The following is a 23,885-nucleotide window of genomic DNA, read 5'->3' as shown; positions in this document are numbered from 1 at the left end:
TCCCCTCTGAAAACTCTGATTTCCTGTTTCTACACACGCGAAGATTAAACAGACTAATTACATCTATCTTCACCTGACGTGACGCTCACCTGTAGGAACATTAAATCATGTGTGTGTCCTCCGGTGAACTCGGGTCGTCTCGTCCAGTGAGTCCAGGCCGGAGTTTACCGAGCGGCTCATCGGTGTCCTCCGCAGCTTTAGTGGCTCCTTTGTAGTGTCGAGCTTAGCGGTCAGTCATCCCTCACTTAGAGCTGGTTAGAGACTCACCCCCCCCCCCCTCACCCCCCCCCCCCCCACACACACACACTCACACACACACACACACACATCTACACACACCCTCCCCTCCCTAAACAGCAACGCCTGACACCCAACGGACCACCAGCACACAGATTTACACCCGTGAACTTTGTGTCACCCGCAGTAACCGGCACATGACCAGCAGATTGTGTGTTACACATGTGTGTGACACTCATATGCACAATGTCGAGACTTACAGTACAGACCGGCGGGAAAACCAGCAGGGGGTTAAAACAGACTGCAGGTGGGCGAGTATAGCCTCAGACTCTGGTGATCAGATGAAGTGTGTGACACTGTAGATGAAGTCTGATGAGGAATTACTGCACATAAGTTTATAATAATGTGAGACTAGATTTGACAACTTTTTGATGCATTTCTGAAGTAGCCCAAATAAAGCCCAAACACTGGTGATTTCCGTCTTTAATTATAAGACCTATACAACTATTTGACCTGATGATGGCGCTCGATGAAACACAACAGAGTCACTTCGGAAGCTTCTTTAAACTCCAAAAATCATCTGGATGGATTTGCCAAATATATAAGGATTTTCGTGTGTGTGTGTGTGTTGATGTCAGATGTTAAACATTAAAAAAAAAAAAACAGTACATTTAAATAGAAATCTGCCCTTTAACTTTTGTATTTGGAAGTTGTGTCTGATTGTGGCGATGGAATAAAGTTCAGCAGTTCGTTTAGACAATTTGAGAAATGAATGTTTTGATGAGCACCTGTCATGAGCTGAGGGGAGGAGCTGTAGTTTTTAGGGTCTGGTGACGTGACCCATCCCGTGTGGAACTGCACATGACACAACTACAGACAGAACACAGTAACACATTTACATCAAATGCTTTATTATTTAGAAGTTTTAAAGTCAAATGATAAAACATGATACTAATAAACATTAAGGAGACATTAACTCAAACATTGTAAGTAACTAAAGTAAAGATTATTTATGTTTCACTGTTCACAAGTGATTTAAAAGTAGAAACATAGAAAAACATGTTAAAAAGAAGGGAAACACTGGATTTTATTAGTTAAATCTGATATTAGAATGATTTATTTTACACATTTTAAACCAGTTTGGAGAAACACAAGTTGTGAGCACTGCAGGAAGTGTTTAGGGAACATCTGTGTAACTGTAATGCACACACACACAAAAAAAAAATCATACACGTGCTGTTGTGATAAAACGTGTGTTGAGTATCAGTTTGTTATTGCTCACATTGAAGAAGCTGATTCAGCTGGTTTGGGTGGAGAAGGGCGGAAATGTCTGATAGAAACTTGAGTTGAGGCTCCAGATGAGGCGGTGATGAAGAGGAGGAGGGTTGAGCATCAGGAGGTCTGAAAGACAGAAGTACAAAACTATTTAAAGAACAGCGAGAAGAAAGTGAAAGTCTATTGGTCAACATGAAAATATGAATTTTTAACTACCACCTTCAGACTGCAGGACGCCATTAACACAGTAGGAGTGCTCAAGTAGTTGATAATCACTTCATGTCTTTACAGAAGACTTCTGCCCCTTTTTATTAACAGCCAACACCAACATGAGTGAAATGTGTTTACCAGGCGGCTCCCTTTCATGAGGGAAGTCTGCCACCTTCTGTTCAGGAAGCTTAACTCAGCGTTAGTGATCCGTGCTTCTGTTTCTGACAGCATGTGGTTTCTTCATGCATCTCCTGACTGATGGTGGACACGCAGGATAAGAGTGGAACATGCAGGTCTTTGGACAGTGGATGTTTGGACGCCACCTCCCACTATTTCATCATCCATTACTGGGTCCAGTTTGTACAGAAGAATGTCTTTGGAAACAACTTTAACTACTTTAGGTGCAATAGTAAAACTATTTTGGTTAATTATCCATTCATAATCCGAAATCTAAAAAAAAATTCCAGCGATGAGGAGTTCTTCTTTTCATTTGAAGGTCTATTTTTTATTTTTTTTTACTTTCTGTAGTGGCTATTTGCCTTTAAGCAAACTTCCAACATAAAAGTAAAGAGCCAATGATGTCCCTGTGTGTGAGGTTTATGCACACAAACGATTCACTGTCCACATTTATTCTAAAACGCAAGTAAACAAAAGAACAAACGATGTTTCTTGCTGCTTATCTTAGTAAAATACACCAAAGGCCCACCCAAGTGCATGCTGGTCCTAACCTGCCTTCCCACCCAAAAAAAACCTCAGGCGTCCATAGCGTTACCCTGGTTACAAACACACACAAAAAAACCTAGTTAAAAAGCAATACTTTAACACTAAACAAATAATTTGAAAAAGAAAACTCTGGCCTAAATAAAGTAGATATCTACAGTAATTCAAACTCAGTTCAAATTAATAAACAAAAAAAATAAAATAATTTACAAATTAATATACAAACAGAAAATGTATAAACACCCCAAAAGCCATAATTCTAGTTTATTATTTATTATTTATAATACATCCACCAGGCTCTCCCCAGCCTTTATACTTCCTTAGCGGAACCATTGAGCAAACGAGGCCCGGTTTGGCACACCGTTCCATATTCTGTGCGACACCGGAAGCTACCGTACCCGACGTCTTAATATTTTGTCCGCAGCGTTGTCTTCCAGGCAGGCTAGGTCATTGCAAAACATGCCAGTGAGTTTACGAAGAAGAAGCAGAAACAGCGTGTCAGTGTGTCACATTCATACGGAAGAAATGCAGCCGCGCTCCTTAGGGTTCTCCACATGTCTCGTGCCCGCGCGGTGTTTTCTGGGAGGAGATTCAAACACCTGTGAGGTCGTACTGAGGTTTTAGAAACCACCACTGCAACAGCGTTTCCATTATACTCTGGTTTACATGCTGTCAGACGCTGCTATCCTTCCCCCTTATCACCTAAAACACCCGCGCTGTGGAAACGGAACCAGGACGACTGGGTCAGAAACATGTGAATCAGAAACAGCATGACGTCAGCTCATCACGGCGGTTAGCTAACATTAGCCGCGGAGCTAAAACAATCCTTTCAGCTGTGATGCTAGCAGGTTAGCTTCCAGCAGCTAACTCCGCTATGTGAACTCACTGAGCCTGCAAGTGCCGATAAAGAAACTCCCTTCAACTCTCCGGTTGGTGGACATTTTGAGTTTACATTTCAAATGTCATTTCGTGTACCAGAAGCTGCCGTGCATCGATTGTCTGGATGGCGCTAACCTACTGTGTTATCTTGTTGAGCTACCGTTAGCTGTAAAAGTTGCTAACTAGCAGAGAGCTTAAACAGGAGCAAATGCTCCTCAAAGTCATTCAGATGTATTAATAATAATAAATGAAACGGACATCAGCTGTCAGAGTTTGATATGTTGTTGTCTCGTAAACAGTTTAGTTCCTGCTTCATGTTAAATGTTCTCCAGATATATTTCAGTGTTCTCTAAAGAATAAGTCACTCAGAATAAGAAAAAGTCTCGAAACCGGCTTTTATCCAACAAATGTTTCTGACATATAAATGATCAGTCGGATATTATGAAGTTTCATAACAATTTATTCTCAGCTAAGTTAAAAAACGAATGAATCTCAGAGCTGTCATTGCTGTTGTTATGATGATGTCCTGGGTCATTTAATTTAAATGTATTATTATTATTATTATTATGATGATTCAAGAGATTTCAATTACGTGACAAACACCGACAGTCCTGATGAAATTAAAACTAAACTGTGGTCGCAAGACATTCACTCACTGAAGTGGTTGATGTGTTTTGTATTATATTGTAAACATTCAAAACATTCAGTGTCTTTTATAACTTTTAATCAGTTATAAAACATCGTTCATGCGTTGTAACCTCTAAAATTTCACCTTTTTTTCTACATTAAATTCGGTTTCTTTAGGCTTTTGATTGAGATATGAATATTAATCAGAAGACGTCTCTTCATTATTGATCCGATAAGTCCGCCGCGGCCGCTCCAGATGTTTGTGTTTAAACACCACTCTGAAGCCCGACCGTGTGCTGCTCCTGCAGGTGTTGCAGGTCGCTCTCATGTGCCCATGGAGAAGGCGGCCTTCGACGGGTGGCTCCAGTCGGTCTCCGCCGCTTTCCTCACTCTGAACGACCAGCAGCGCATCCAGTCCCTGGACCAGCTGATCTCGCTGAGCGGCGCCGTGCAGCTCCGTCATCTGTCCAACGGGCTGGAGACGCTGCTCAAACGGGACTTCCTGCGCCTGCTTCCTCTGGAGCTGGCCTTCTACCTGCTGCGCTGGCTGGACCCTCAGACGCTGCTCACCTGCTGCCTGGTGTGCAAACAGTGGAACAAGGTGAATATGAGCCGCCGGACATCTTCTTCATGTTTGTGGGTGCTTGTTTTTTTTGGTCCGTCTCTCTCAGTTGCTGATAAAAGCAGCGAGACTCCGTCGACCTGCCGCTGAACCTGAAGTTCTCTGCGTCGTTCCCGTATTAAAGGAACACGGTTTGGTCAGAACAGTGCCGGATTTATGGGATGTATACGAGCTGCTTCTACCTGCAGTCGTCCAAACTCACTGATAACAAGCTGATATTTATCGTTCAGTAATCAAGATTATGATTAATAACCAGCATATCAACCAATACGTGAAATCCAAATCAAACACAGGTGACAAAGATATGTAACGGAGATTTTACAGGTTACACATAAATCTCATTGTCCTCAGTGACATCAGGGCGCTGGAACGGTGAACTTCCATATTATGGGATGTTGTTGCCATCAATAACTGTGAATTAAATAGAAGCATCATTCTCTACAGCGTGTTGTGTAAAAAAAATATTTTTTTTTTATATTTGACCACACTGATGCAGAAATATGTGATAGGCCAACATCGACTGATTAAACCGACATTTATTTTATCATCACACAATAATATGTCCCATCAGGTGAATGAATAGTTGAATAATTGTATGAAAAATGGAATTGTTGAGAGAGAGACTGGTTAACAGCTTCACATCCAATAATTAAACTGGTCATATCAGCCAAATATTATATAAAGACTAATGAAATATTCTGAGCTACAAAAAACAACCTGAAAGTGATTAAATGATGTTAAATGAGTTCGTCCGGCCATCACGTCATGCAGGACAATCAAAAATGGTGACTAATATGACATGAGAGTGCAGCGATGTGGTTTGATGACTAATAGAGAAGAAACACGTCCATGAAGGAGGGACGTCCTCAGTGAGGACTCCATGATTGTTTCTGATGTCTGTCACTGATGTGATTGTAGAAACAAAAGTCACCAATAATTCACTTTGCCATGATGAACCCAGCAGGTAGTGTATCAGTGCAGCGTGTGTGTGTGTGTGTGTGTGTGTGTGTGTGTGTGTGTGTGTGTGTGTGTGTGTGTGTGTGTGTGTGTGTGTGTCTGCAGGTGATCAGCTCGTGCACGGAGGTGTGGCAGGGTGTGTGTCGGGAGCTGGGCTGGAGAATTGATGAGTCCATCCCGGACGCGTCGCACTGGAAGGGCGTCTACCTGAAGGCCAAACTGCGGATGATACAGCTGAAGGACCAAGAGGCCTTCGAGACGTCGTCCCTCATCGGCCACAGCGCTCGAGTCTACGCGCTCTACTACAAGGACGGCCTCCTCTGTACAGGTACGCCTGATCCGACTCCCGCTGCGTCCAGAGGCCGAACGTCCTCTTGGCTGTCGGGGAAACTGTGACCACGTTACACTGAAGCTTTCTTTCTGACGCTGCACTCAGCGATTCTCCTGATATCAACGTGAACTTCTCTATAGATGTACTCAGAGATGGGAAGGAGTCTCTTTAGCCCACGGAAGCTCAAGCCACTGCTTCAATGGACACCTGAGACAGGAAGTGGAAGGATGAGACCAGGAAGTGTGTCTGAGATGAAAGGCGGTGTGCTGGGAGTGATGTGATGTAGCTGTGGACAACTGCTTTGGTTATTTGGTGAACAGAAAGCGTCTGTAGTGGCGGGTGGTGCAGACGTGAAGGACAAAACAACACAAAGAGCTTTCAGGAGTTGAAGTTAGATATCTTGTAAGATATGTTTTTTGTTTGTGAGCATTTCATCTTTGCCAAGATGACTCACCCACCTGCCCATCAAACGCTTCTTCTTCCATCTGCGACGTTGTGTTTTGTGGCTTTTTATTGTGACCAGTCCGAGACAACCACGTAATAATCATGCTCTTTGATTAGCATCAGTGCAATTTCATTTTATGCACCAAATCACATGGAGTGATATGTGGAGTGATATGTGGAGTGATATATGGAGTGATATGTGGAGTGATATGTGGAGTGATATATGGAGTGATAAGTGATATGTGGAGTGATATATGAAGTGATATATGGAGTGATATGTGGAGTGATATATGAAGTGATATGTGGAGTGATATATGGAGTGATATATGAAGTGATATGTGGAGTGATATATGGAGTGATATGTGGAGTGATATGTGGAGTGATATATGGAGTGATATGTGGAGTGATATGTGGAGTGATATATGAAGTGATATGTGGAGTGATATATGGAGTGATATATGGAGTGATATGTGGAGTGATATATGGAGTGATATGTGGAGTGATATATGGAGTGATATGCGGAGGGATATGCGGAGTGATATATGGAGTGATATGTGGAGTGATATGTGGAGTGATATGTGGAGTGATATGTGGAGTGATATACGGAGGGATATATGCATTGATATGCAGTGATATATGGAGTGATATGTGAAGTGATACAAGCGTTGATATGTGTATTGATATGTGGAGTGATATATGGTGTTAGAAAAATTACTCAGAGGCTGTATTCAAAATCAAACATATCGGACATTTATTCTTGCAAGAAGGAGCAAATACCTGCACCCTCAAAGAGAGGTGTCCAGCAATGCTCCCAGATCTCCTCCATAGGGCAGCTTCTATACAGTGTGACAAACAGTTGACAGTTACCCCCAATTCCTTTGTATCTACTTTCGTATGGTAATACAGAGTTGGTTGCAGGTAACAAGATAACGACACAGGGGAGTCGTCAATTAGATGCGGAAAGTAAAACAATAAAGGAATCACTTGCAAATAAGACAGACAACAAAAGAGACTTTTCGGAGCCACAATGCAAACAAGAGGAAGAGACAAATATTTTTTTCCATCATATGGAGTGATATATGCATTGATATTTGGAGTGATATATGGAGTGATGTATGAAGTGATATATGGAGTGATATATGGAGTGATATATGGAGTGATATATGGAGTGATGTATGAAGTGATATATGGAGTGATGTATGAAGTGATAAATAGAATGATATATGAGTAATATATGGCGTGATACATATCAGAGCTTGCAGCAGTAACATGCTACCTTCCTATTTTTCAGGTTCTGATGATCTCTCTGCCAAATTATGGGATGTGCGCACTGGACAGTGTATTTATGGGATCCAGACACACACCTGCGCCACAGTGAAGTTTGATGAACAGAAGCTGGTGACGGGGTCCTTCGACAACACTATTGCATGCTGGGAGTGGAGCACAGGTGCTAAAATCCAGCAGTTCCGTGGCCACACAGGAGCAGGTTGGTAGAAACACTCTGTTCTGGGTTATAAACGCCACCACGTCATTCAGAGGAGACGCAGTGAGCTTCACAGATCAGATCACTCACTAAATAAACGTAAACAACGACGTCAAGCATTCGTTCAGCATCAAGATAAAGACGAGAACATCTGAGCTTTCAGTCTGTTCTTCACTCGTTAACGGACAAGTCTGCATCTGCTCAGTGCAAACCTAATACAACGGGTTTATTTTGAATCTCTGACCTTTATTCTGGCTGCTTATGATAAAACTGTATTCACCAGATGAGTTTTTGAGCTCTGGAACACAGATTAAAACACCACAGTCAAATCCTAAATTACCGACACCAGCAGCTCTGCATGTCGACGAATGTCGGATGGAGTTGTAGAACATACACACACACACACACACACACACACATATATATATATATACACCTATTGAACACATTTTTAAGGCATATGAACCACTGGGTGACTTCTGTTTTGCTCCCTGACAAACTAATAGTCACAATATTGCAGTTGTCCAGATGAATCAAATGTTATGTGGCGTTATTTTTTTAATGATGTAACACGATAATAATCAACAATAAAGGGAAGCTTTGCTATTTTCTAAACTCGGCCCTGTTTTCCCAACATTTTGTGTCATTTGGGGACTTCAAACTATTCAGCACTGAGAGACTGTAACGTAATATAATTTAATGTAACGTAGTGTAACGTCATGCTCTTGGGCATTTGATTTGCACTGTCAAATGTGTGTGCTTGTTTTTTTCCACTGAGCAGCTCAGATTGTTAATATGATGTATGGATGCTGACTGTCTGTCCAGCACTGCACCGTGGACACAGTCAGCTCTGCAGGGAATGTTTCGACCGGGAAGAGTCTTTAGAAGTGGAAGAAGTGGAGTGAGAAATCCTTTACAAAAGCACTTTTTACTAAAGACAAAAGCTGCTGCACACAGAGTGGATGTAATGTTGAGCAAAACTTCTTTTCCGTGTATGTAGGGACTTTTTCCATTTTGTTCACAACGACAATTCTATTACTGAGACTGTCAGTGGCAAAAACAAACTCTCTGTGGAGACACATGGACACACTTCAACAACTGTCAGACCCCAAATGGTGTGTGTGTGTGTGTGTGTGTGTGTGTGTGTGTGTGTGTGTGTGTGTGTGTGTGTGTGTGTGTGTGTGTGTGTGTGTGTGTGTGTGTGTGTGTGTGTGCGCGCGCGCGTGCGTGCGCTCAGTCTTCAGTGTGGACTACAACGATGAGCTGGACGTGCTGGTCAGTGGTTCTGCAGACTTCTCTGTGAAGGTGTGGGCTCTGTCTGCTGGAGCGTGTCTCAACACTCTGACTGGACACACTGAGTGGGTCACCAAGGTCGGTCCAACTCGCTGAGTCAGCACACTTCATCGTGTTTCTCTGTGTTAACAATAAACAAACAGAGTTCTAGTTTGTGGCTCATCCTCTCGTGTGTTTTCATGTCATCAGGTGATTCTGCAGAAGAGTGAAGTGGAGTCGGTGGTGCACAGTCCCGGTGACTGCATCCTGCTAAGTGCTGATAAGTATGAAATTAAGGTAATGTCCCCCCTCCAGTGTTTGTCGTGGTCAATTACAACCCTGTTTCTGAAAAAGTCGGGACGCTGTGTAAAGTAGAATGAAAACAGAAATCACAAACACATATTTAATTAAAAATAGACCAAAAATAACAGTTGTGTTAAAAAAAACATCTCAACTAATTAGGTTACCATAGCAACAGGTCAGTCACATGATTGGGTATAAAAAGATGGCTCAGTTCTGCTCTCATTCAAATGACATGAGGTTTGCTGGTATCTGTTGAGAGAAAAGAACACATATTCAGCACAAATTTTAACAACCTGTTTACAAAAGTGTTGGGATGCTGTGTAAAATGTAAAGAAAAACAAATCACAATGATTTGAAAATCACATAAACTCATATTTAATTGAAAACAGACCGCAGACAACATATCAAATGTTGAAACTGAGAAATGTTATTGTTTTATAAAAAATATAGGCTAATTTTTAATTTGATGGCAGCAACACACTTTGAAAAAGTTGGGACAAGGTCAACAAAAGACTGGAAAAGTTATGTAAAGGAACATCTGATAACTAATCGGCAACAGATCAGCAACATGATTGTGTGTAAAAAAGATGATTTCAGAGAGGCAGAGTCTCTCAGCAGTGAAGATGGGGAGAGGTTCACCACTCTGTGAAAGACTGAGTGAGAAAATAGTGCAACAATCTAAGAATAATGTTCCTCAACGTAAAACTACAAAGAATTAGTGGATTTAATCTTCTACGGTTCATAATATCATTAAAAGATTCAAAGAATCAGACAGAAACATGATCAGAAACACCGCCACCTTCTCTGGACCTGAGATCATTGAAGATGGACTGAGGTGAAGTGGAAAACTGATTTCAGAGCTGCACGATTTGCAAATCACTTCATTCTGTTTTTATTTACATTTTACACAGCGGTTCAACTTTTTTGGAAACGGGGTTGTAAAAACAAAATACGAAAAGCAGCTTCACGACTTCATTGCCGTTCTACCTGCTGCTGTACCGGACCATAAGATGGCGCTAACACTGCGTCCCTCTGCAGGTCTGGCCGTTAGGCAGAGAGATCAACTGTAAGTGTCTGAAGACGCTGTCGGTGTCGGAGGACCGCAGCATCAGCCTCCAGCCACGCCTGCAGTTTGACGGACGCTACATCGTCTGCAGCTCCGACCTCGGAGTCTATCAGTGGGACTTTGCCAGTTTTGAGATTCTCAGGTAAAATATGCAAAACATGTCACCGAGTACTCCGAGTAGAGAATCAGAAAAACAGAGCTGCTACTGTTTGAACGGAGGAAACCACGAGCCTCCCAGTTCCTGATAGATTGGAACCAGTTTCAGCTTTAAGAGTCGTGAAACGGCGACAACTTAACGGGAGATCAGACGCTTTGTAAACCTTTCTTCTATATTTCTGTAGAAATATGACCTGAAACATCTGCAGGTTTTATCACTGCAGCCACATCTATAATATTGGATCATGTTCTATAATCAATAAATTACCATTTGTTTAACGGGGTTTTCTTGATCTATTTCAGGACTTCTGATCATGTTTTAGGTTCATATCTATACAGAAATATAGAAGATTCTCTCCAGATCAACCGGATCTTACAAACTAAACAACAAACACGCAAACACTGTTTTTGCTGATATTTTTCATGAATTGATGTAAAAATCGAAGACGAGTTCTTCACAATTAAAGGTTTGTTTCTCAAACTTTAACTACAAATTAGTTCAAAGCTAATGTGTTGTGAGCTCTTCACCTTTGGAGGAGAATCCTTCCACCTGACAGGTGGTTCTGGTTGAGCTGTGTGATTATTGTACAGGTGTGTTTTGGACCGCTCACCATAAAAGGCTCTAAAGTCTGTAGTTTTATCATATCTCAGTCCAGTCGTTTGAATAGAGAGCGTGCAGTTGGCATGGTAACCGCAGCCGTTATCACCTGTTCGAGTCTAAAATCTTTTTACTTCAGCTCATGAACAACGGGAGTGTAAACTAAAATGTGTTCCAGACAAAAAATTGGACTCAGATTGAGGAACACGGTGACGGATGCTGAAAACACCTGTAAACAGGTCATTTTACAAACAAACTAGGAGTAAACACATGTAAACAGGTCATTTTACAAACAAACTAGGAGTAAACACATGTAAACAGGTCATTTTACAAACAAACCAGGAGGATTAAACACATGTAAACAGGTCATTTTACAAACAAACTAGGAGTAAACACCTGTAAACAGGTCATTTTACAAACAAACTAGGAGTAAACACATGTAAACAGGTCATTTTACAAACAAACTAGGAGTAAACACATGTAAACAGGTCATTTTACAAACAAACCAGGAGGATTAAACACATGTAAACAGGTCATTTTACAAATAAACTAGGAGTAAACACATGTAAACAGGTCATTTTACAAACAAACTAGGAGTAAACACATGTAAACAGGTCATTTTACAAACAAACCAGGAGGATTAAACACATGTAAACAGGTCATTTTACAAACAAACTAGGAGTAAACACATGTAGACAGGTCATTTTACAAACAAACCAGGAGGAGTAAACACGTGTAATCAGGTCATTTTACAAACAAACTAGGAGTAAACACATGTAAACAGGTCATTTTACAAACAAACCAGGAGGAGTAAACACATGTAATCAGGTCATTTTACAAACAAACTAGGAGGAGTAAACACATGTAAACAGGTCATTTTACAAACAAACCAGGAGGAGTAAACACATGTAAACAGGTCATTTTACAAACAAACTAGGAGGAGTAAACACATGTAAACAGGTCATTTTACAAACAAACTAGGAGTAAACACATGTAGACAGGTCATTTTACAAACAAACCAGGAGGAGTAAACACATGTAATTAGGTCATTTTACAAACAAACTAGGAGTAAACACATGTAAACAGGTCATTTTACAAACAAACCAGGAGGAGTAAACACATGTAATCAGGTCATTTTACAAACAAACTAGGAGTAAACACATGTAAACAGGTCATTTTACAAACAAACCAGGAGGAGTAAACACATGTAAACAGGTCATTTTACAAACAAACTAGGAGTAAACACATGTAAACAGGTCATTTTACAAACAAACCAGGAGGAGTAAACACATGTAATCAGGTCATTTTACAAACAAACTAGGAGTAAACACATGTAAACAGGTCATTTTACAAACAAACCAGGAGGAGTAAACACATGTAAACAGGTCATTTTACAAACAAACTAGGAGTAAACACATGTAAACAGGTCATTTTACAAACAAACTAGGAGGCGTAAACGCCTGCCAGAACCAGCAGGTTCGTGTGTGGATCGTGTGTTCGGAGCAGAGAAGTCTGACCGTCCTGCTTGTCTCTGAACGCAGCCTGTGTTTGTGTTTGTGTTTCCAGGGTGATAAAAACACAGGACCCAGCCAACCTGTCGCTGCTCAGCTTCGGCGAGGTGTTTGCGCTCCTCTTCGACAACCACTTCCTGTATGTGATGGACTTAAGGACAGAGGCCATCTCGGGCCGCTGGCCTCTACCGGCCTATAGGAAGTCCAAACGAGGATCCAGCTTCCTGGCCGGAGTGACCGCGTGGCTCAACGGCCTGGACGCCGACAATGACTCTGGACTGGTGTTCGCTACCAGCATGCCCGACCATAGCATTCATTTAGTACTGTGGAAGGAGAACGGATAGGAGCGAGGCCTCCCGACCAGAGACTGCTGCCACCATCTGTGCTACAGAATAAATGAATCTTAACTGCCAAGATAGATCATGCATGGACCAGAGACTTTAGTTTTCTTCCTCAGCATCCAGCGCTCCTCCAGACACACGAACATTCACCGATGGAAACGGGAGACGAAGGAAGATCGTGAAACTCTTACTGATGTGCTGAACTGGGTGCCGGACCGGCACTCGCTGCTGGTCTCAGACCACCACGTGTCGTCGATGTAAAAAAAAAAAAAAACTGCATCAAACACGCATAGAAATTCTCCTGTGAAGGACTTAAATATGGAGGAATACATGTTTTTGGTAGTTTTGCTCTTCGGTCAGTTTAGCATTGTGCAGCCAGAATGTTTGTAGCCGACGTTGAACCATCGTCTCGTCATCGGGTGCCATCTCCGGCCGAGCTTTTCTTACCGCGATAAGATTACGTCGCGCGCGCTTGTACCTCGAACGCACCCGTCGCCGAGCCGACTCGCTGGAGCGTTGGTGTCCTCGAAGAACAGCAGCGTTGCCTTAAATCAGTTTGTGTAAATAAAGGAGAGCTCCTCCTTTTGACGTCAGACGGCGATACGAAGACAGATGTTCCCAGAGGTGCTCGGACCATCCCGAGGAAGGCGAGACGCGTTCGGCACGCCGGCGGGTTCGTGTCCTTCCTCTGAACAGGCTCTTCGGAGGGATGTCTGATTTACATGTCAGCGTGAGAAATGTCATGTGCCTTTTCAGTTCATTTGATGTTACACACTAGAATCCTGATGACTGCAGCACATTGCAGCGAGGCGATGACTGCGTTGGGAAGCTTACCTTTATGTTCAATTTTTCATATTTACTGTTCAAACAGTCCAAGATGTCTGTAATTTTATAGCTCTCTACCTGACGGACTCGCTCAGTGAACAGCTTTTATGAATTGTTGCGTTCAACATCAGGTTTATTTTTGTAAAAAGGCCTCAACACTTCGCACAGCTGAGGAAGCGACTTGGCAAGAAGTCGGTTCGGAGCGTAATTACGATTTTAGACTAAAGAAATCCTGAATCGAAGGTTTCCTGCCATAAAGAGAGAAACTGTGTGAAACACGCCTCGTTCTGAACATCATGTTTCAGTCGGGCTTTCTGCTTCTGCAAAATGGAAATTGTAACGAGAACTTATCCCCAAATCTTCAGTGGCGTCGTCCTTTGCGTTGGCGGATCACCGATGTATCCAAATGTACTCACATGTATTAGACTTCATTTATGGCTGATGTGTTTTTCTCGTACACAGACTCTGTTCTTCACACAGATAACTGCACAGAATGTCTTCACTTTAGGTTTTTCAAATCTAATTAAAACACCACCACTATACTGTATTCTGACTGTTGTCTGGCCATTATACTGCATTATATCCTCCCTGCAGTAGTCGATTCACATCAAACACAAGAATACCACTTGTATATAAAGTGACATATTGAAACGGGACAGAGAGAGTTTGGTTCACGTATCTTTTCAGAGTTGATTTCATTGCATTCAAGCACCGCACAGTGTTTTATTTCACCAAATCTGCTGCACTGTCATAGCTCTTCATCCATCTCCAATCTAGTTCAAAACTGCAGTCTTTCAAATAAATAAGTGGCAAATGCACCCAGTTATGTCTGGTTTGATTTTTATCGTGCAGGTTTACAACTCCTTTTCAAAAAAGTTTGGATGTTGTGTAAAATGGAAATGAAAAGCACAATGTGATGATTTCTAAATCATATAAAGCCATATTTTATTGAACATAGATCAAAGAGAACATATCAGATGTTGAAACTGAGAAATTGTGTTGTTTTATGAAAAATATCTGCTCGTTTTGGCTTTGATGACAGCAAATCTTTAAAAAAAAGTTAGGACAGGGTCAACAAAAGACTGGAAAAGTTGTGTAAAGAGGATTAAAACACCTGGTGGAACATCTGACAACTAATCAGGTTACCATGGCAACAGATCCCATGATTGGGAATAAAAAGATGATTTCAGAGAGGCAGAGTCTCTCAGCAGTGAAGATGGGGAGAGGTTCACCACTCTGTGAAAGACTGTGAGAAAATAGTGCAACAATCTAAGAATAATGTTCCTCAACATAAAACTACAAAGAATTAGTGGATTTCATCATTTACAGTTCATAAGATCATTAAAAGATTCAGAGAATCTGGAGAACTCACTGAACACAAGGGACAAGGATGGAAACTACACTGCTCAAAAAAATAAAGGGAACACTTAAATAACACATCTTAGATCTCAATGAATGAAATATTCCAGTTGAAAATCTTTATTCATTACATAGTGGAATGTGTTGAGAACAAAATAACATAAGAATGATCAATGGAAATCAAAATCATTATCCATGGAGGTCTGGATTCAGAATCATACTCAAAATAAAAGTAGAAAAATCAGATCACAGGCTGATCCAACTTCTGTGGAAATTCCTCAAGACAAGTCCAAATGAGTCTCAGTAGTGTGTGTGTCCTCCACATGCCTGTATCGCTCCCTACAACGCCTGGGCATGCTCCTGATGAGACCACGGATGTTCTCCTGAGGGATCTCCTCCCAGACCTGGATCAAAGCATCAGTCCACTCCTGGACAGTCTGTGCTGCGATGGAACGAGACACGATGTCCCAGATGTGCTAGATTGGATTCAGGTCTGGGGAACGGGCGGGCCGGTCCGGAGCATCGATGCCTTCATCATGCAGGAACTGCTGACACACTCCAGCCACATGAGGCCGAGCATTGTCATACATCAGAAGGAACCCAGGGCCCACTGCACCAGCATATGGTCTTCAATGGGTCTGAGGATCTCATCCCAGGACCTAATGGCAGTCAGGGTACCTCTGGCTAGCACATGGAGGGCTGTGCGGCCCTCCGAAGAAACGTCTCCCCAGACCGTCGCTGACCCGCCGCCAAACCGGTCATGCTGGAGGACGTTGCAGGCAGCAGAACGTTCTCCACGGCGTCTCCAGACTCCGTCATGTCTGTCACATGTGTTCAGTGTGAACCTGCTCTCGTCCGTGAAGACCACAGGGCGCCGATGGAGAAGCTGCCATTCTTGGTGTTCTCTGGCAAAGTCCGATCGCCCCGCACGGTGTTGGGCTGTAAGCACAGACCCCACTTGTGGACGTCGGGCCCTCGTACCACCCTCATGGAATCTGTTGCTGACAGTTTGAGCAGAAACATGCACATTAGTGGCCTGCTGGAGGTCATTTTGTAGGGCTCTGGCAGCGCTCCTCCTGTTCCTCCTCGCACAAAGGAGCAGATAGTGGTCCCGCTGCTGGGTTGTTGTCCTCCTACGGCCCCCTCCACGTCTCCTGGTGGACCGGCCCGTCTCCCGGTATCTCCTCCGTCCTCTTGACACTGTGCTGACAGACACAGCAAACCTTCTTGCCACAGCATGCATTGATGTGTCATCCTGGATGAGCTGCACTACCTGAACAACTTCTGTGGGTTGGAGACACCTCATGCTACCTCTAGTGGTGAGGACACTGGCAAAATGCAAAAGTGACCAAAAATCATCCAGAAAGGACGAGGACAGAGAAACGGTCTGTGGTCACCACCTGCAGAACCATTCCTTTATAGAGGTTGTCTTGATAATTGCTTCATTTCCACCTGTTGTCTGTTCCATTTGTACAACAGCAGGTGAAACTGATTCACAATCAGTGTTGATCCTAACTGGACACGTTGATTTCCCAGAAGTGGGATTGACTTGGAGTTACATTGTGTTGTTTAAGTGTTCCCTTTATTTTTTTGAGCAGAGAACATCCTCAGTGCCAACCTGCCCTCTGAAAGGGTCGACAGAACACCGTTCGCCAAACCATCGATAATAAAAACTTTCTACCTACAGACCTGATGAAGGATTAATACAAGTCACATGGTGTCAAACGCTGTGTAATAACACTATTTCAGCACCAATATGCACTATTACATCATCATTTGCACTAAGCACAATGTGCATAATTGAACTATTTCTAGCTGCGAATTCGTCTTTAGCTGTATGAATGTATATTTGTCTTTTAACTATATATGTCTGTTTATGTTTCGGGGTGTATTTATGTCAGTTTCTGTGTTTATACATTGAGATTAAGTTATAACTGAAGTCAAATTCTTTGTATGTGTAAACATACCGTCCCAATAAAGCTGATTCTGATTCTGAATCTGATTCCACGTATTTTATGACACTTTGGACGACATAACTATTTTCATATTTTTGACGACATGCTTTGGTATGACTTTTTAAAAATATTTTCAACGACATAATATAGTATGACTTTTTTTTCATATATTGGACGAAACGTTTTTATGACCTTTTCAACAGCGTTTGCATTCGAAGGCAAAATCCAACTGCTGTAAAAAGAAATCTGTGTTCCCAGAAAAAGTACAAATCATAAATAAAGAACAGTGATTGGCTGCTGACAGCTGTGTTTTCTGTGTCACCCTACAGTTTTCCCGTTGCGTCCAGACTTCACCAGAACACTGCAGAATATTAACGTTCCTCTCCTGGAATTGATTTCGACCCTAAAATCTCATCATTAGAACGACATGTTTTGGCCTTAAAGTGGTTCCGATGTAACTTTCCACTTTTTCCTTCTTTCAGTTCCCACCTCTTATCTCTCGTCCCTCTGCACCTGCAGGTGGGGGTCTTTAACATTAATAAGATGAAAAGAGGTGCAGATGCACCACAGAAGCAACATGAAGCCAACAACTTTCTGTACATAAATTTTTATTCCCAATTCAGAGTCCGAAGCTGAAAAATAGAGCAACATATAGCAATGCCATGGTAAGAAATAACTTAGTAAAATAATCACAGACTGATAATCACAAACCAGTGGTTATTTCTTTTTCACAGTTACATCACTAGAAATTTTGTACACAAAAAATACATGCAATGTCCCGTAGAAGACAATCAGTACTTCCTCAGGGGAATTGAATAAAAACAAATATATATAGATCTGTCATTTTCAAGTAGTAAAACAACTAAAAGAAAGCAGAAGAGTTAATACTTGTTCAAATACTTCAGGGAGATATTGATATAATGTACAAATCGATGCTGACACACCACGTTTGGAGCATATTATGTATTTGGATAATCAGGTGTAACGAAGAAAAAACAAACGCCGCCGGTGACCGGCAGATTTATTCCACGTGAGAAATTTTGATTTGAGTCAACGTTTGCAAGAGAAACTGCATGAACATGGACGACATGATACTGCAGCTCTACAGAAAGGAGGCCAAAATATCTGCATTGCCACCTGCTGGTGGGAGGTCCAGTGAGAGACGCGGTATCGAGGTCCGGCCTCAAAACGAAGCCAGTCGCACAGCCCACCTGAACCAAAGTAAGAAGTCGTGAAATGTAGACAACAATCATGTTTGTCTAGAAAAAGGTGAAACAGTCCGAGACCGTCACGACGGCAGCGGCTGGTTTACGTGTAGTTTTAGGGGCGTGCTCATGTTTTGGCGCAGCAGGGGGCGGGACCTCGATGTCACGTCACCACATCGCCATCACTGCTGCGCTTTGGTTTCCTGCAGCGGGAGGAAGTGATATCCTCATATCTTTATCGAGTTGTAAACTAACGGTGGCAGACTTTGGAAGAACTCATTGGCACATGCTGAATCTTCAGATTCATTTTGGGAACAAAAACATGGAAAAAAAGAACATTTTAAACCCAGTTCACATGAATATGTGCTGTTTTGATCCGTCACTCAAACAACCATCAGCATTGATATTATCGCTGAAACAACTGCCTGATCTGCACCAGACATATTAACACTCCAGTTAAGAGTTCAGTGATTTCACAATAACAATAACAGTCATATAATAAATAAGATGATGGAAATTACATTTTACATCTTACATTTTTTCCAATTATTTATACATCAGTAGCTCTTCTTTTAAAATCTCTGAGAAGACCATGTTGCAGAAGTTTGACAATTTTAGATGTTTTTTGGATAAAGATTTGAGTTTTCAGGTATTTATTTTGCTACATTCATCTTATTTTATCCACAAACAATTCATTTTTGAGATATGTTGGACATTAAAATGTAAAATGGTCTCTGCATCACAATTTAATAAAAAATGTTGGCGTACAGTTTCATGTAGAAGGTTTCTTGTCTGTTATTCATCTTTACACCCAAAATGAAAGGAAGTATATCGCACACATTGTGGTCTTCAGATCGGAACCACGTCTACGACCACACACACACCTGCTCTCACTGGAAGCAGGGAAAACACATTTTAATGAATAAATCACATTTTGATGAATAAATCACATTTTGATGACTTCCCACACCGGCTGAATTGTTCACTGTTCGTAGGACGATGAACCCTCTTATTCATATCTGATTAATTACTACTGACTGACTGATCTGATCAGTTTAAGTAGTGAGTGACAGATTACTGACGGTTGTATACAGCGCTGCCTCTCAGCGTTAATGTCAGTTTGCCCCAGTGGTCATTTGCGGTATTGCAATAAAAACAGAAAAAAAACACACACAAAAAAAACCTCCTGTGATTGAAAAGCATTTTTCCCATAATGCAACATTAGAAAAGAGAAGTTAGTCAAACTGTTGACCGGACACCGCCTGAATGCAGACAAGGTTGTTTGTTTACCGTCTCTATTATGACTCCATGGAGGTTTTATATTTGTTCGCTGTTCCCAACGGAAAAGAAAAGTTTTATCTGCTTGATGTTGTGGGCTGACCTGGAACCTGCAGGGGGCGCCAGTGGAGGAACCAGTGCAACGGGCAATGCAGGAGACAACCAGGATGCTAGAAAACTGTTTTGGTTCATGCACCTGTATAAAGTTCTCTTCAACCGTCTCTCAATGAGCTCAATCAATATGGATGACATCTATACTGACGGTTCCTTTCACCACAGACATGTCAGCGGTCAGATATACTGGACGACACATCAGTCACAAGACACAACAGTCTGATAAACGATGTTGCTGCCCAACACAAATCAATGGAAACCAGAAATAATTCCAACAGTTTCTAAAAGAGCAGCAGGATTTTCTATGATTTAAAATACAGCTGAGACCGGCTTCATCACCGCTACGAAGAAACCAAACAGAAACCATCCTGATGATTAGTCTCATTAAAACCAGTCCAGGACAATAAATCCAAGAAATAAGGAGTTCTGAAGAAGACAAACTTTTACAATATTTTTGACCACTGGTCTGATAGAACTCATCAATGACTCACCGGGAGACATCAGACATCTGTAGGGAAATGTTTACTTCCATCTTGTTTTCATAGCTTCAACCTTTCTTTAATAATAACCATCTGTGAACATGGAACTTCTCTACAGTGAAACCTGAAGGGTGTCGTTGATGCACAAGGAGACGAGTCCGAAGGAGTTTTGTTTCAAGGAAAAAGGTTTTAAAGGAGGTTTAAAGGACCAAACTGGCAGGAAGAGAAAGAGAAAACAGTCCTGGAAGGTTTGAACTGGTTTTCAGAAGACGGAACTTCTTTCTGTGTGTCGTAGGAACTCCTCATTTAGAAAGATTTAGAAAGAGGCAGGATTAATATATGAAGCCTGAAACAGGAGAATGTGAGAGAACTTCTTCTTCTTCACTACAATCACTCAATCATTGAAGTGTTCCTGCTTCAGAACCTTCAACACACCGTCCTCATGTCCCAACGGATCCATGTCAGACTCACTTCACACCCGTTGTTCAGCTGGGTGGAGGTCCGACCGTCGACATGCTTTGAATCAGCTGTTAACCACCTGTTTCTGTCACTTTTAATTCATCCGAGAATCTCTTCCAGTCTCAAAATGGGTTTTCCCTGTTTTTCACATTGTTTCAGTCAGAATGCAAAACTCTGGACTGCAGGCTCTCCACTGTTGGCACTGATCCGGTACGTCTTCCCCTCACTGGTACATCTGAAACCCTTCGCTGTTACAGAATCATCAGAGATAGAATCAGACCTTTAAACCAACAGATGACCCAACAGTACCAACGCTGATGGACTCTTCCTGGGATGTCAGGAATAAGTTTGAGCGTCTCTGAACTTCCTGCTGCAGGTCGTCAACCAGCGATGATCCTTCGTACGGTTTCCCTTTGAGAGCCAATTGTTCAAAAAAATAAACTCTTTTACAATAAATACAGTATTTACACACTTCATTATTGGAAACATTTGTCATAACGTGCTTTAATTTCACTGCCTCACATTGGTACCGCTAAAGTAAACTTCACATGTTTTATCTCTGTTCACATTCTAATCACCTCTTCATAATATTTTCATTTATTTAAGAGTCTGTCACAGTATTTTAACATGAAGAGGTCAAAGGTCAGAGGAGAGGTCGTACATTTGACCCGATGCTCTCGCTTCTGTTTCAGGATCCTTTGAACTCGGTGACATGATGACTGATGGTGACGTGTACTCTAATCTAGAAGCAAGACATGTATTGTACATACTAAGAGATGGCTGTGAGGAAAACCTCCTCCAGACGTCATTCACAAACAAAGCAGCTGTTGTTCTTTGACTTTTAAGAGTTGATGCAGTTTTTCCAGCTGGCTGTAATTAATTATCAGCTTCATGAATCTGTTCTGTAGAAAACATGAACTGTTGCTGTTTGTAAACCGTGTTATATACATCAGGAAACAGCTTCAACAGGAGGACTACCAGCTGAGGTAGCGAGGGGTGAACAGGTGATTCTTCATCATCATCATCATCATCATCACACCGTTCGGTTCTGTTTTAGTTTGAACACTTTCAGTCCAGCTGTCCTGCATGTCACAGGGCTGAAGGTGATGACATCATCCGTCCTGCTGATCTGTAGTTAGAATAGAGGCCTTCAGGTGGCGTCCTGTTTTACATGCTCACAACACCCGACCTTTTCCACCGCCTCCGAGTCCATGAGCGGTGTGTGTGCCCCGCCCACTTTCCTTCTCGTGAAGATGTTGAAACGCAGAAGAAACTTAATTCTTCACTCCATTTGACAACAAAACAAGTCGGCTTTCATTTTTTTCTTGGTTGCCTTTCAGTTTCAGTTTTAACCGAGCGGTTGAAACGAAGCTGTTCATCACTGAAGAGCTGATCAGCCGTCAATCAGCCAACACCGTCATCCACGCATCTCTTCACCCCAGCACAACCCAACATGGGCTAAAGTCCTATGAGCTCGCTCACATGTTTATAGCAGCGTAAAAAATGAGAGTGAACAAGCAAGCACGGAGAAAGAAACCATCCTCACCAACGTCCTTCATCAGTGAGTCCTGGTGAGGAAGACAGCAGGTGTCCTGCCTCTACAGTCACACATCCACAGCTTCTTCTGCACCGAGTCTCCCATCTCGACAGATACCATCAAATTCTTCTGTTTCATCATTTTTTAGTCTGTACTTCACAAACAAACGGGTTTGGCACAACAACGTCCTGCTGGCTCGGTTCTGCTCTCATTCAAATGACATGAGGTTTGCTGGTATCTGTTGAGAGAAAAGAACACATTCAGCACAAATATTACAACCTGTTTCCAAAAATGTTGGGATGCTGTGTAAAATGTAAATGAAAAGAAAATGCAACGATTTGAAAATCACATAAACTCAAAGACAACATATCAAATGTTCAAACTGAGAAATTTTATTGTTTTATTAAAAATATAGGCTAATTTAGAATTTGATGGCAGCAACACGTTTTAAAAAAGTCAAAAAAGACTGAGAAAATAGTTCAACAATCTAAGAATAATGTTCCTCAACGTAAAACTACAAAGAATTAGTGGATTTCATCGTCTACAGTTCATAATATCATTAAAAGATTCAGAGAATCTGGAGAAATCTCTGAACACAAGGGACAAGGATGGAAACTATTATTGGATGGTGGTGATCTTCGGCCCTCAGGCAGCACTGCATTAAAAACACACTATTCTGGAATGGAAATCACTGCATGGGCTCAGGAACACTTCTGAAGACCATCGTCTGTGAACACAGTTCATCGCTGCGTCCACAAATGAAGGTTAAAACTCTCCAAAGAAGAAACCAGATCGAAACATGATCAGAAACACCGCCGCCTTCTCTGGACCGAGCTCATTGAAGATGGACTGAGGTGAAGTGGAAAACTGTCCTGAGGTCTGATGGATCACAATCTGAGATTCTGTTTGGAAATCATGGACGCGACATCCTCCAGGTTAAAGAGGAGAGGGACCATCCAGAGGCGATGCAGCACAGTGGTGAACATGAACCTGTCCCAACTTTACAGAGACGTGTTGCTGCCATCAAATTCAGAATGAGCATATATTTTTATGTAAAACAATAAAGTTTCGCAGTTTTAACATTTGATATGTTGTCTTTGGTCTATTTTCAATTAAATATGGATTTATGTGTTTTACAAATTATCATATTGTGTTTTTATTAAATTTTTATACAGCATCATTACTATTTTGGAAACAGGGTTGTGAGGGGAGGTGGGCGTGGCCTCTAACCAAAGTTGTACACAGCGATATATAACAGAACTAAGAACTCATAAAACAAATCATAAAATTTCTACTTGTGCAAAACACTGCTAGACTTTCTTGAAGTTGTTATCGCGTTCGTTTACATTACATCTTTAAAAGACATAACGGTTAACATCCACCAGAGGGTCACATACGTGTCTATAAACTGTTGGAGGAACCCGGAGAAAACGCACACAAATGCCACACAGAAAGGCCGTCGGCCAATCAGCAGGACTGAGCCGCAAAATCTGCTGTGAGGTAACAACGCTAACCACTGCAGCACCGTGACGCCCTGAACAATAACACAAAGAATACTATCCAAAACTCTGTTTATAACTAAATTCGGTCACTAATTCTTTGTTTAAGACAGAAAGAAGAAGAATTTACTGATCTTTTAATT

The 23,885-nt window shown here is 41.8% G+C and overlaps 2 protein-coding genes across 3 annotated transcripts in view; one reads left to right on the top strand and one right to left on the bottom strand.

Annotated features, from left to right (window-relative positions):
• The first annotated feature begins 2,895 nt into the window (after positions 1–2,895).
• Positions 2,896–14,675, top strand: fbxw2 (F-box and WD repeat domain containing 2). Its single transcript, XM_069169010.1, has 8 exons — positions 2,896–3,371; positions 4,257–4,549; positions 5,633–5,855; positions 7,594–7,788; positions 9,023–9,156; positions 9,268–9,354; positions 10,399–10,568; positions 12,747–14,675. The coding sequence occupies exons 2-8, from the start codon at positions 4,283–4,285 to the stop codon at positions 13,033–13,035; spliced, it is 1,365 nt and encodes a 454-aa protein (XP_069025111.1). The 5' UTR covers positions 2,896–3,371; positions 4,257–4,282; the 3' UTR covers positions 13,036–14,675.
• Positions 14,676–17,762: 3,087 nt separating this feature from the next.
• The window catches only part of LOC138210130 (ras-specific guanine nucleotide-releasing factor RalGPS1), a 57,188-nt gene continuing 51,065 nt past the window's right edge, over positions 17,763–23,885 (bottom strand). For both annotated transcript variants that reach the window (XM_069169093.1, XM_069169094.1), the window contains one exon: positions 17,763–22,481. In XM_069169093.1, the coding sequence (XP_069025194.1) occupies positions 22,452–22,481 (30 nt within the window). In that variant the 3' untranslated portion in view covers positions 17,763–22,451. The remainder of the gene's footprint in view (positions 22,482–23,885) is intronic.

This window comes from Embiotoca jacksoni, unplaced genomic scaffold (assembly GCF_022577435.1).
Source record: "Embiotoca jacksoni isolate LCO1_2020_lvr unplaced genomic scaffold, fEmbJac1.0.p SCAF_42, whole genome shotgun sequence".
Classification (NCBI taxonomy): domain Eukaryota; kingdom Metazoa; phylum Chordata; class Actinopteri; family Embiotocidae; genus Embiotoca; species Embiotoca jacksoni.
This window is presented reverse-complemented; position numbering and strand designations above follow the sequence as displayed.